This window comes from Terrapene carolina, unplaced genomic scaffold, assembly GCF_002925995.2.
Source record: "Terrapene carolina triunguis isolate 2854851 unplaced genomic scaffold, T_m_triunguis-2.0 Scaffold211, whole genome shotgun sequence".
Classification (NCBI taxonomy): Eukaryota; Metazoa; Chordata; order Testudines; family Emydidae; genus Terrapene; species Terrapene triunguis.
The window spans coordinates 11,291,611-11,304,373 of record NW_020664562.1 but is presented as its reverse complement, the minus strand read 5'-3'; the positions used below and the strand labels follow the sequence as shown (position 1 = coordinate 11,304,373).

Below are 12,763 nucleotides of genomic sequence, written 5' to 3'. Positions count from 1 at the left end.
CAACGGACCATTTGAAGTCCGCCTCGAGCCCCTCAGGCGGTAACAGTACCACAATATAGGTATGATAAAACAATTTTGGTTTATTTGTGCTTCTTGACTGGGAAGGCATAGGGAAATGTGAATTCATTGCCAGCTAGGATACTCTGACCATTTGGACATCTGCTTGATGCATTCTCTCATGTAAGGTTTGTTCGCTTTCTTTCTTCTGGTGTACGTAGCATATGCAGCCTGTAGTGGATGGGCCAGTGGCAATATGAGTGGGTTTTATATAATTCTGGTGAAGTGAGAATCTGCCTCAAGCAACAGAAGTGGGTAATATTTGATAAAATTGAGGTGCAGGTCCATTTCAGAGTGGCCATCCTGAGGAATATGGGAGATCACTGTTGGAAGCTAAGCAGGGTTTAGAAGATACCAGTGAACGTATGAGAGAACAGAAAGCATGTTCTTTAAAGGTGACCTGCAATTTTTTTTTAAATTAGCTTCTGTCCCCTTTTGTTTCTTTATAAAGTAGCAAGAAGGCCTGAAAGGACTCTTCTTGTTTACAAAGTTTTTTAATTGCTTTTTTTTCTACTTTAGAAATATCAGGCATATGGATTTCCCTGGTTTTGCTGGAGGACCACTGCGAGGTCTCAGAGCATGTTTATTGTACACTCTAACATACTTAATTGTAGGGGCATGAGATCTTGGTAACTGAAATTAAACAATTAACAAAAACAAAACACAAAGAATTACAATCCGACTAAAAATCACATCCTGTTTTATTTGCTTAATTTTCACTCTTGGTTCTTGTGATGTCACAATTACGCTCATTCTCCAGTCATCTTAGTCTTCCATTCTAAACTAGGTCTCAATTTCTAGTGCAATATCCAAGAAAGGGGGGGGGAAATTCTAGTTTTTAGGCTGCCATTAGCCATCATAAAGAAGCAAGAAAGAGCACAAACTGTTTTCTTTGCAGTTCATTTTAAAGGACCTCTGGAATTTTATATTCTTTTGTTTGATCTATTTGAGGATTGCTTATGTCTGCCACCATCTTGGCTGTGATTATTTCTGGAGGCATTACTCCTAAAAAGCTGCACACCCAAAAGTGTCGCTATAGCATTAGTTAACATGAATTAGTTGTTGCTTATACCATTCCTGGAGTGACTGCTATCTGGTGGTAGTTCTTGTTTGAAGGATAAAACTCTGGGGATCCATTTCAGAGGGACCACTGATAAGCATAATAATAAAGGGTACTTGCCATTCACATGTAGTGAAGTCTCCTACATTCACCCATCTCTAAGTGCATTGGGGATAAGGTATTTGGCCCGCATGGCACTGCACTCTATGATTATTTGAAGAGTTTGGAGACAAACTGGATCTACACTTAAACTCTACAAAAGCTCCATGTGACACATAGAGTTTTTGAGCTGAAGCCCACTTTAGATCTATGTTGTGTGATCTCATATCTTCTTGCGTGATAACACATGGCTCTGTAACAACAACAAAAATATTATTAGAATGTTATAGAAATCGAAATGGAAAAATCCTGCAGTGAAACTGAAGGAGATCCCATGATAAAATAATTAAGGGCCATTGTGCCCTCTGTGACTCTCATTGAAGCTCGTTGGCTTCAATACATGATGTAAATGTGATTTCAAGTAGGGAACTTTAGTCCTAGGAGAAAGCAAACAGTTTTTTCCACTTTCTGAAAGTCACTTACTAAAGATGATTAGTGTTACCTGAATCTGAATTTAATGGGTAATGTCACTGTTTTTAGACTATTTGCAAGAAGAGTGTAACATTCCTTTTAGTGATGAAGCAGTAAGACAATAAAAGCATGAAACTAATGGAATGTTTTCTATCTACAATTAATTTAATGCCTTTACCTAGCATAAAATAGAAATTAGGAACAAGTTTAAATAAAATATATTTGAAAAAAGTGTTAACTAAACCAAGCTCTGAGGTAGGTAGAGTTTATTCAGGAGCTGTTCAGTGTCCTGTGAGATGTCAAGCCCATTCAACTGGGTCGTGGGCAGGCAACTGCAAGTGCTCTTCCCAGGTAGTGGGTGATGCTGCAATGCCTAATTTTGAGGTAATTTAGGTGGCCTCTCTGTCATGTGGAATCCCCAGGGAGGCAGAGGTGGTGGTGACAGCAGTTAGGGCGGGGCAGAGGAGGGACGGTTTTGGGAAAGGGGCAAAATGAAGGAAGCTGCCAGTTTTACAAAAATGCAGGTAACGACAAACAATGTTTTTTTTTCTTTTCTCCTGTACATGACAGTCTTGAGAAGGCAAGAGAAGTGATTAAGGAATTACAGTGCTCCAAGGTGACGGGCTTGCTATATTCTAGAGGTTCCGCTATATTCTCAACCACCCTTTTTCCTGACCCTCCCCCCAGCTCCCACTGATCCACCCTTGCCTTCCCACCCCTGCTGGGCTAGACTTCCACACCCCACCTTCCATCACTAATCCCTCTTTCAGTCTCCCTTCCATAGCACCCCTACCCCCCACTGGCCCACCAATACCCTTGTCCCTACTGGCTCCGGTAGCATGCCAGCTGCCTCAGGTATCCCCAGGCCCTCTTACTTATCAGATTTGTGGCAAGTAAGTTCTTACTTCCCCATTCCTACTGCCACTATGGGGGGAAATCAAAAAAAATTTCTCGCTGGTGAGAAGTATCACACATGGAGCTGCTGAAAACTTTGTAGCTACAGTTTATTCCATCTGCAGCTCTATGAATGTAATACACCACTGGATATAGAGGCAGCATGCAAACAGAGCAATAACCCATTCCTTCGTGATATCCTGACCCTTACTAACTCTGCTGGTATAAATTTGGCCTCTTATAGGAACTTTTCCCCCCAACATACTGTTTCGAGGACTAGTCCTTTTCATTTGGCATAACCTAAAGTGGCCATTTTGTAACTGGCTGCTCCTTGCTACTTCTTTATTCCTTCCAGTTTGTCAATGTTCTTAACTCCTTTTACTTTTTCCCACTCTTATTCATGAGGGGATGGCACATTTCTCACAAGTGTATTTAAAAAGAAATTTTTACTCTCTCAAGCTTGGTTCATCATGCTGCTAGAACCATCACATCAACTACCAGAATCAAATTGATAGTCAGATGTGAATGTTAGTCTGGTTAGAATGGCAGCTGGACTCCTTGATGCTGGATATTTGGCTATATAATGTTCTGGCTCTTTGCCTTAGGTAGGAGCAAATATGGTTTAATCCAATTAACTTCACTCTGTCTTTTCCTTTTTAGCTGGTTTGTTAATCATAAAGCTGGTTTGAAAATTACCATTGAAACATTTTAAATAGAAAAATAGGGAGATATTTTTTTAAAAATTTTAATAAAAATATTTTCCAAGACTTTAATCAGCTCTATTTAATTATGCTGTTAAATTTACATGTCACTAAAAAAAAAAAAAAAAAAAAAGTCATGCAGTGACAGCTTTGAAAATAAATTTCAGCTTCATGAAAAAGAAATGACAAAATAGTAGCCAGGAGATCATGGGTTATAAAATTAATTTAGTTATAAATTGAAAACTTTTTACTACTGAATATTTTTCTTACCTAAACAAACTGGTGGTTTTGTCCAGTTTCCATTGTAACAGTATGATTTCCGTTCTCCTTGTATTATGTAATAATGCTGGCATTTGAATTCTACCGAAGAGCCAAATACGTACTCTTTTAGGGATAAAGTAGTTATGTCTCCGTTCTTAATAGTAGGTGGCCGGCCACACTTTTCCCCAGTTCCTAAATGAAAATATCTGTAGTTATGATTTTGTACAGATACAAATGTTTTTGGCTTTGCTATTCTATATGTAGCATGCTGATGACACCAGTATTCATCGGTCACAATGCTCTGAATTTTTTGTCTTTTCAGGCCTAATCCAGCTCTCACTGAAATCAATAGTTTAGCCAGGGGGCAAGATTATACTGGTATACATTTAAGCAAGATCCTAAATGTTACTCTAACACAGATTTATATAACATCTATGGTAATAAATTCCTTTATTTTGGAAATTATGGAATAAACTGCATTGAATTTGTCATTAATAAACATAATCTGCACTCTTGATCCTTTCATCTTTGTGCACATAATCTACATGACTCGTCTAGTTTGCTGATCTAATTGATCCAGGATGATACCGGACAATTCCTTCCTACCTTGCAGTTACCTCAGCTGCCAGCTTTACAAAAATGCATGTAACCACAAAAAATGTTTTTCTCCTGTATTTGGTGGCCTTGAGCAGGCATGAGAAGTGATTAAGGAATTACACTGTTCTAAGGTGCAAGGCTTGCTATATTCAGTCCTAGACAAGTAGTTCCCAGATCACTTAGGCTGAGCTTGCGCTATAATCCCATCTGAGCTCCTATGGGGCCTTGGGTGAATCACATCTTTACACATGGAAACTTTGGGTGAAACATCAGGATCTCACAGGAGGTAAAACATTGCATCTGAGCTAAATTTTCCATAGTAAACAATGTATATTATTATGAGTCTGAACCCTGCTTGCCTGACACCGAACTAGTGTGAGGAATAGGACACCATGCAGATGAGCCTGGCCTCTGGCAGGTAGCCTAAGATCTTCAGGCTCTGGGATACTAAATCCCTGGCTACTTCCAAGTATGGCAAAACTCTACCACCCTTCAAATGAAAGGATTGCCAGGAAAGTCCAGGTTGAAACTCTCCTTTAAGCAGGTTACTTCCAAGGCATTTTCTATGGGTTTCAGACCTGGACTGTTGAATTAGTGTTGAAACCCTCCCCCTATCAGATAAAGCTTTTTGTCTCTGTAAAAGGAAACATGTATGTTTTTGAAAGAAGTGGTCTCGCTGCCCATATTTACCTTTGTCAGTGTTTCACTGGACCAGCTTGGCTGGTGCCAGAGTTTTTAAAGCTATCTGCTTAATTAAATAGAAACACGAATAGGGTGATTTTCTCAGGAAGTCTTGAATTACCAAGTCCCAAATAAATCTGAAAGGAAGACTGATTTGCTTAACTCTGCCTGGAACCAACATTAACCCATTACACGTACACTCCCCTCCTTATTGCTCAAACGTATTTGAGGAAAAGAACTGATATAGAACTAAGTACATTTACCAGATATACAAGTTGGTAAATCCATATGCCCATCTACACACTTGATGGGGTAGGGGATTTTAAGGTCAGAATGTTCACCACAAAGAAATTCCATTGTTTGGTCACTTTGAATCAATACTGTACGTCTTCGGCCATTGGACAGAAGCAATTTTTTTGTTTCCAATTGTTGCCTTGTGATAATACATGGAGCTTTAAATAAAAAAGAGCAACACACAAAAAGTAGATTAAAAGTTTAAATATCTCCTCCCACATTAACAGTGCTGCAGATTCCATACTTCTAAAGTCATCTTCCCTTTTTGTTTACCACATAGAGAATGAATGACACTTAACAAAGAAAAAATGGACTACAGTACTTTAAAAAGTGATTTGTATTAGTTGTTAGATCAGGGAACTTTAAATCAGAACTCCTGTGTTCAAGTCCCATCTCTACCATTAACTTGCTGTGTGGTCTTGGCAATTTCCTTAATTTCATTGCTCCAGTTTCTCATTCTTGTAATGGGGACAGTAACTTCCTGTTGTTAAGGAATGTATGAAAGGTATTCTAATATAAATTATTGTTAAGCAAAGCCAATAGGATACTGTTATCTACACTGTCCCTACCAGATAATCTGCCATTTACTATCAACTAGATAGTCCTGTTCACTGATCAGTATTCAGCTCTACCTAAAATTAGATAGTGTATGATGCTCCAGCAAGTCTCATTTTGGACTTGATCCTTTGATACCAGTGAAGTCAATGGGAATTTTGCCATTGCATTGTATAGGAGCAGGATCAGAAATTATGGGAGTTCTGGAAACAGTAAGTAGTCACCCATAGAATAGTATCCGTCATTAAATAATACTATGAGACAAGAGAGGGATGTTATGCCCCACCTACTTTAGTCCAATGAATTAAGAACCAAAACATTATCCTACCCAAGCACTTTGGTGGAGGTGTCCATTTTTCTCCACTGCATGTTATCCTTTCAGGTCCTGCCAGAGTGTATCCTGGGTAGCACCTGTACTGAACAACATCACCCTCCTGATATTCTGCTTTCTCCCCACTGACAATTTCTGCCAAATCGATGTCAGGTGGATGTGGACACTCTTGAACTGCAACACACACATGTGCTAACCTATTACTGATGGGGGTCGAGGGGGAACAGAATTGAAGAAACAACAGTGTTACATCAATTTTATGTGTTAAGTTCTTTGGGGTAAAGATTGTCGCTTATATTATGTTAGATGCTGAAGAAATACAATGAGACCCTGATCTTGACTGGGGTCTTTGTGGCTAGAACAAAACAAATAATAATTAATGGGGGATATTTCCATCATGAAAATTGATTAAAATAAAAGTCTGATGTGTGAGAGCTTCATGAATGTTCAATGGGTAACTTGAAGAAACACTGCTCCTCTCATTTCCTGTGTTAGAACATTATTTTCACTGATGTACATCATAAGAAGAAGCTCCAGTTAATTGACATAAGAAAAGAAGTAATATTGTTTCTGTTTGTAATTAGTGTCTTGACCTTAAAGTTGATACATCATTAAGTGATGCGAATAGGTGTAAGGGGATCTAAATACAAGTTTAAGCTATGATATGGTGATCTAATTTACACCACCGTACAACATTATCTTTGAATATTCCTTATAAGCTTTCCACATCACCACACTTTCTTATATTTCTAAGGCCCAGATCCGGCACCATTACAGTCAGTGAGAGCTTTTACACTGACTTCAGTGCGTACAGGATCAGGCTCTGAATGAATAGCAGCTATATTTTAAGGTAGGAAGAATGCCTTCCTGCCTCTCTATGTTTGGGATAATTGCTTAGAGAGGTAAGTCCTCCTCAGCACTCATATTGATCCAGAACACCATTCTAGCCCTTTTCTTGGGGGAGGCAGAATAGCATTCCAGTATTTCTGATAATTGAAAAGTAAACCAATGATTATTCATGCTAAAATATTGGAATTTTCATTAGAGTGCTTTTTCAAAAATCCTGTTTCACACCTCTGCTAATTCCAGCTTTTTGCCAGCATCAGTTTATCAAAAAGACACATGATAAATTGTCTACTTCATAAATATATAATGCTGTCAGAAAAAGGGTGTCAAAGTGTGTGATGGCCTGGCTTGTCCATACGTGAAGAAGTGACTTGCAAAGCATCGATCAGCAGAAGACACACAATCACGGAAAAAGATACCCAAAGAGGCAGCACAAGCAGCAAACTGATATTGTATTTGGGTAGACAATGAAGAATATGGTGTGTGTGTGTACACATAGCATCTTTCAGGTGTGCAATAAAAACCTACATTACTATTATAAGATATTCTTGCTGTTGAAATTGTATGTTCTGGCACTTCTTTTTTTTTTTTTTAGGATTCGAGCTCTGGTTCTCCTTCATTTTAGATACTGTGAGAAATTTTACCTGGTTTTGTATTACCAAACTAGAGAGTTTAGTATCTATTTTAAGAACACATTACATTCCACATTATTTATACAACTGATTGATTGATTATTAAAACACTTGATGGTTTTTCAAATAAACACAATGTGTCCGGGGAAAAAGAACTAGCAGAAGTTAATCTTAAATGAAAGCTTTCTTACCAATACATATGGGTACTGGAGACCAGCCTTCAGAGGTACAGGTAGTTTCATTAATTCCATTTTCAGATTTATATCCATGATTACATTGAAAAGTTGTTTTTTCTTCAACTTTGTCCACTATTTTCCCATTTTCTATTCTTCCACATTGTATTGCTGAACAAAAACAGAACAACATAATCAAAAAGACTATTGCAGATAATATACAGGAATACATGGTGTATTGTATACAACATATTGTACTACCATAATAGTTAGCACTGCATCATTAGGAGAGCTGGTCAATTTAGAAAAATAAATTTTTGACATCTGTTTTCTCAAAAAGCACAAAATATTTTGTGGAGAAACTTGTGATATTATGACAAGTTTAATTGAATTTTTTTGAAATGTCAATGAAATTTTTACACCCAATTTTTTTTTTGAAAACTTTAAGCATTTTTTGAACAGGGTAAACATTTTTTAAAACACCTGGACTTTCTACAGTGACTTACACACTCAGGACCCAGAGTCCCATTGGCTTTCAGTGGTAGTTAGGATCTGAGGTGTCGAAGTCACTTTGAAATTGGGACTTAGGCTTTAACTCACCTGCGTGTTTCTGAAAACATTACCCCATTACTCTAGATCTAATTAAGTCACTGACAGAAAATCAAAGTTAATTATAGCTCATATGAAAGTACTGGAAACATGAGCTGACGAAAACTCTTAAAATACACCTATTGTCAGGGTCCTTGATTAAAACATGGTTGCTCTCTAAACTGAGTACGAACATGGTTGCAATTTATAGCATAAACTGGATGTTATCTGTGTCTTGTAACTTTGGCTTGACTAAGTGAAGACAAAGTGAAAACTCTCACTAGTGAGCAAATTCCCTTTTAAAACAGGAAGAGCATCCAAATGTAACTACCAAGTATATTAAATTATTAGAGTTTATGTTATGCTTCTACATGTTTGTACAGTGCCTAGCATAAAACAGCCCCGATCCTGAGTGGGGCTATTACAATACAAATAAAAAACAATAATACTGATAAAGTGAAGAGAAGGCGCTCTCGTCTATGAAATTGTTGCTTGATTTATTTAAGCTTTTTGACTGATTAGGATTGAATCTGTTCAATAATGCTAGATGAGGTAATGCTGCACATTACCTGTAGTACTTAAAGTTAAATACAATGACAATAGTGTTCTAAAGTATATTGTTTTTTCATTTAAAATCTATGGTTGAGATTTTTCAAATCTAGTCAGAGGTTTTAGCCGTATAAACATCCCATAAATTAATGGGAATGATGTGGCTAAATCCCCTCACTGGCTTTGAAAATTTCATTCAATATTTTGTTTTGCTTAATCTGTTCTACAATATCTTGCTATCAACCTAATCACCAAAATGTAGGTGCTATATTAGTTTTATTTTTATAATAGCACTATTTTGTCTAATTTTATACATGTTTTTGGCTAATTTTTGTGTAGTCCTAATTTTTCTTTTAGATTGTGTTTGTGATATTATTAGTGTATACATATATTGCATTATCCCTAAAAGGCATCAAAACCGGTTAAGAGACCTGTATGGCATAGCAGTGTAAATGTAATGTAAAGTCATACAAAATGAAGTATAATGTTATTCAAAGAATCACATATGTACTGAGTGAGTATAATATTCTGCTATCATTATTGTATCAGTTTTGGTCACTCTGTAATAGGTATTGTGACAATTTGGAGAAGTGGGTTGGATAATTTATGAGTTTTGATTGATGCTATGAAGTTGTTATGAAATTGCTGTATCAGGGAATGCTTCCATATGGATGTGGAATCCACCATTTGCTGACAAGGCTGTAAGCCAGGGGTGGGCAAACTTTTTGGCCCAAGGGTCACATCTGGGTGGGGAAATTGCATGCAGGGCCATGAATGTAGGGCTGGGGCAAGGGGTTGGGGTGTGGGAGACAGTGCGGAGTGTGGGAGGGGGTGCAGTGTGCAGGAAGGGGTTCAGGGCAAGGGGTTGGAGCAGAGAAGGGGTGCGGGATGTATGAGGGGTCTCAGGGAAGGGGGTTGGGGTGCAGGAGGGGGTGAGGATTGCAGGAGCAGGCTCAGGATAGGGGTGCAGGGAGGAGTGTGGGAGAGGGGACTCGGCAGGGGGAAGGGGTGTGGAGTGTTGGAGGGGGCTCAGGGCAGGGGTTTGGGGTGCTGGAGGGGTGTGGTAGGGGCTCAGGGCAGGGGATTGGGGTGCAGGAGGGGTTTGGGGTGTGGGCTCTGGCCCGGCGCTGCTTACCTGGAGTGGCTCCGGGGTGGCACTGACGCCCACTGGGGCCAGGGCAGGTTCCCTGTCTGCCTTGGCCCCATGCCGCTCCCGAAAGCAGCTGGTGCCATGTCCCTGCGACCTCTGGGGGTGGGGAGGCAGAAGGCTCTGCGCGCTGCCCTCGCCTGTGGTACCTCCCCTGATGCTCCCATTGGCTGTGGTTCCCCAGTCCCGGCCAATTATTCAAAAAAGCAGCTTCCAGGGTGTGTCAAAGGGTCATTACAGATTCAGCCCAATCTCCTACACCTTCTACACCTTCTACATCTACAGTGATAATTGATGTTGATAATGATGTCCCTGAGGCACTGCAAGATCCTGAAGTGTCTTCTGAATCATCAAAGATTAAATTATGTTCAGTATAGTTTTAGTATTAGGTGTATTTTTAGTGATCTGGGTGTACAACATGTACTGCCCATAGTGATATGTAGTGTCTTAAGATAACCTACTGTATAGAAAATGTTACCTGTATACAACGAAGTGCTTCAAGAAACCAAGCTCTCTGCAGTGCAGTACTACTACTACTATACTTTATCCATTTTATTGTATTCTAATTCTTTGAAAATTGGTATTCCATTGGTAAGTATAGCTCTTAGTTAACCAGAATTTTTGATTAACCCCCCATTCTCCCAATATGCCAGATAACAAAACTTTTACTGTATATTGTTCTTCGTTTTTGTGATGCAGATGATGTGGTGGGGGAGCTGTGGAAAACAGTAAGAGAGTTTGCCCTCTACCTTCATCTCTGTAATTACAGCTGATCCGTGTTGCAGAGTTGCTTCCTGGGAACTTGGCATTGGTGGTTTGCTGAGAATTCTGGAAAAGGGGGTTCACTGAGTGCCCTTTGTGACTGCTGTGTTCCAAGACTGGTGTATATAATGAAAGTAAATAAGCAGCATACGGCCCATGTACAGTGGGTAAATATTTCAGTACATCTCGAGTACTATAAAAACGGCAATGTATCTCTCTCTTTGAAGGACAATATAGAGGAAGTTAACCTTATTTAAAGCTCACTTACGAATGCATCTGGGTACAGGAGACCATCCTGAAGAAGTACACTCAATTCTGTTGTTGTCATTTTCTGCTATATACCCGGCATTACATTCAAATGTTCTTTTTCTTCTCTGAAAGAAGAAACGTGGCTTTACACTCCCATTTTCTATGTTACCACATGAAATAGCTGAAAGCAAAATAAATACATAAACTCAGACATACTGTATATAATCTGAAATCTCTGGTTGTATATTCTGCTGATTTTATTTAGCACAGCATAATACATTTAAAGAAAATGAAAAAGGATTTAAACTTGGTTGGAGCCATTTGGAAAAGCTGAGGAACATCATCTGGGTGAAACGAAATGAAAACTCTCCTAGTAAAGGTTTAAAATGAAAACACTCCCATGGGTAACTAACACTGGAATTACTAACGAAAGTTAATTAAGACATAAAAATAGGCAAAGCAGTTTATATAACATGACTTTTTTTAAATTGAGCTGTCACCATTGCTAATGAAGCCTGCTTGCTGCCCTGATTTTCCCAAAATATACTAATGCAAATATGGTTAGGCAGCATGGAACATATGGACAAGCACACACAGTTGTGGTAGCAGAGAAGTTGCTGTATGAACACTAGAGCTAAGGCAAATAATGGATTTTTCATCTTGGTGACAGAAAAATGTTTTGGATTGAGCTAAAAATGTCCCTCTCCCACCCGAAATTTGGAGCAAATAAAAATACCCCCAAAATTGTTTTGGGTTGAACAAAACGTTTCATTTCAATTTTGAGCATTTTGTAACACACTTCATTTTTAAAATAAAATGCAAGAAAAATTTGAAACAAGGTTTTCTTTTTTTAGAATAAAAAATTGTAACAAAAAAAAGTCCAGAGAAATTATTTGATTTTTTTGAGAATTTTTAAAGGTTTTTTACTGAAACTATTTGGCAAAATCAACACAAATTTATGAAATGTTGCAGAGTTGCTAAATCTGCATTTTAGTGATGGTTAATCTATGTGAAATATTATGGAAAGGGGGCAGCAGTGATGCAAAGAACTGTGCATTTCTGGCATATTCAGCTGGTATAAACTAACTAATAGCTAAATTTGGAGAGGAAGAATTTTCTGTATAGCTGTTACACATACAAAATGACAATTACTCCGTTAGCATCTTCAAAACAGGCTCTGCCCTTGAAGCAGTGTCTCTGCTTTACCTTGCCCCTCAGTTGTACTACTAAGTCACCATCAGTTTTTCCTATCCCAATAGGCCTAGATGGTAGTATGTGCTCAAATTTTTTTCCTTTCAGTTATCTCTATACCTTAACATGGTCTTTTTACAAGTCTATATTTTGTTTGTATCTTAACATCTTACCTAATGCAATGGAGCACGCCCATAATACCAGAATGGCAATATATCCAAGCTGCGTCATCTCTGTGCCTCAAAAGTTTGGCCCGCAATTTTAAAGTGCTGGTGTAGTGTAGTACTGTGCCCTGGACTCTGTCCTTACCAATGTCTTTTAAAGCCTGACCTCTTGTTTATAATCCCTTCACTGCTGGGCCCCACACTCTGTCAATATTGCATCACAGATGTATGCAAATTTTAATTTAAAAGGCAGTCCTAGTTGTTCAAAAAGATCAATTTCTTCCAGTAATTCCCCTCCCACATGTTTCCTTGAACAAGTGAGCCAACTGACTCCCATCCAGCTGTATGGGCTCCAGGTCAGTAAGGTTCCTAAGAGGTAGGACAGGTTTTAAATCTAATTATGATGTCTGAACAAGACTGATCTGAACTAGGGTGAATACAATGATAGATCCCACTGCCAC

General features: G+C 38.6%; 1 protein-coding gene across 1 annotated transcript; it reads right to left on the bottom strand.

Annotated features, from left to right (window-relative positions):
* Window positions 1–728: 728 nt before the first annotated feature.
* LOC112104413 (complement factor H-related protein 2-like) lies at window positions 729–12,434 on the bottom strand. Its single transcript, XM_024196718.2, has 7 exons — window positions 12,312–12,434; window positions 10,967–11,128; window positions 7,671–7,823; window positions 5,999–6,175; window positions 5,085–5,273; window positions 3,553–3,735; window positions 729–1,469 (listed from the first exon to the last, which is right to left on the bottom strand). Exons 1-7 carry the CDS (start codon window positions 12,367–12,369, stop codon window positions 1,276–1,278), a joined length of 1,116 nt encoding a protein of 371 aa, XP_024052486.2. The 5' UTR covers window positions 12,370–12,434; the 3' UTR covers window positions 729–1,275.
* Between the last annotated feature and the right edge of the window lie 329 nt (window positions 12,435–12,763).

Coding starts and splice junctions, on each gene's coding strand:
- LOC112104413 (XM_024196718.2), bottom strand. CDS start 12,369: ATGACGCAGCTTGGATATATTGCCATTCTGGTATTATGGGCGTGCTCC. Junction 11,129..12,311: donor GGCGTGCTCCATTGCATTAG/GTAAGATGTTAA, acceptor TTTTGCTTTCAG/CTATTTCATGTGGTAACATA. Junction 1,470..3,552: donor AAAACCACCAGTTTGTTTAG/GTAAGAAAAATA, acceptor TTGTTGTTACAG/AGCCATGTGTTATCACGCAA.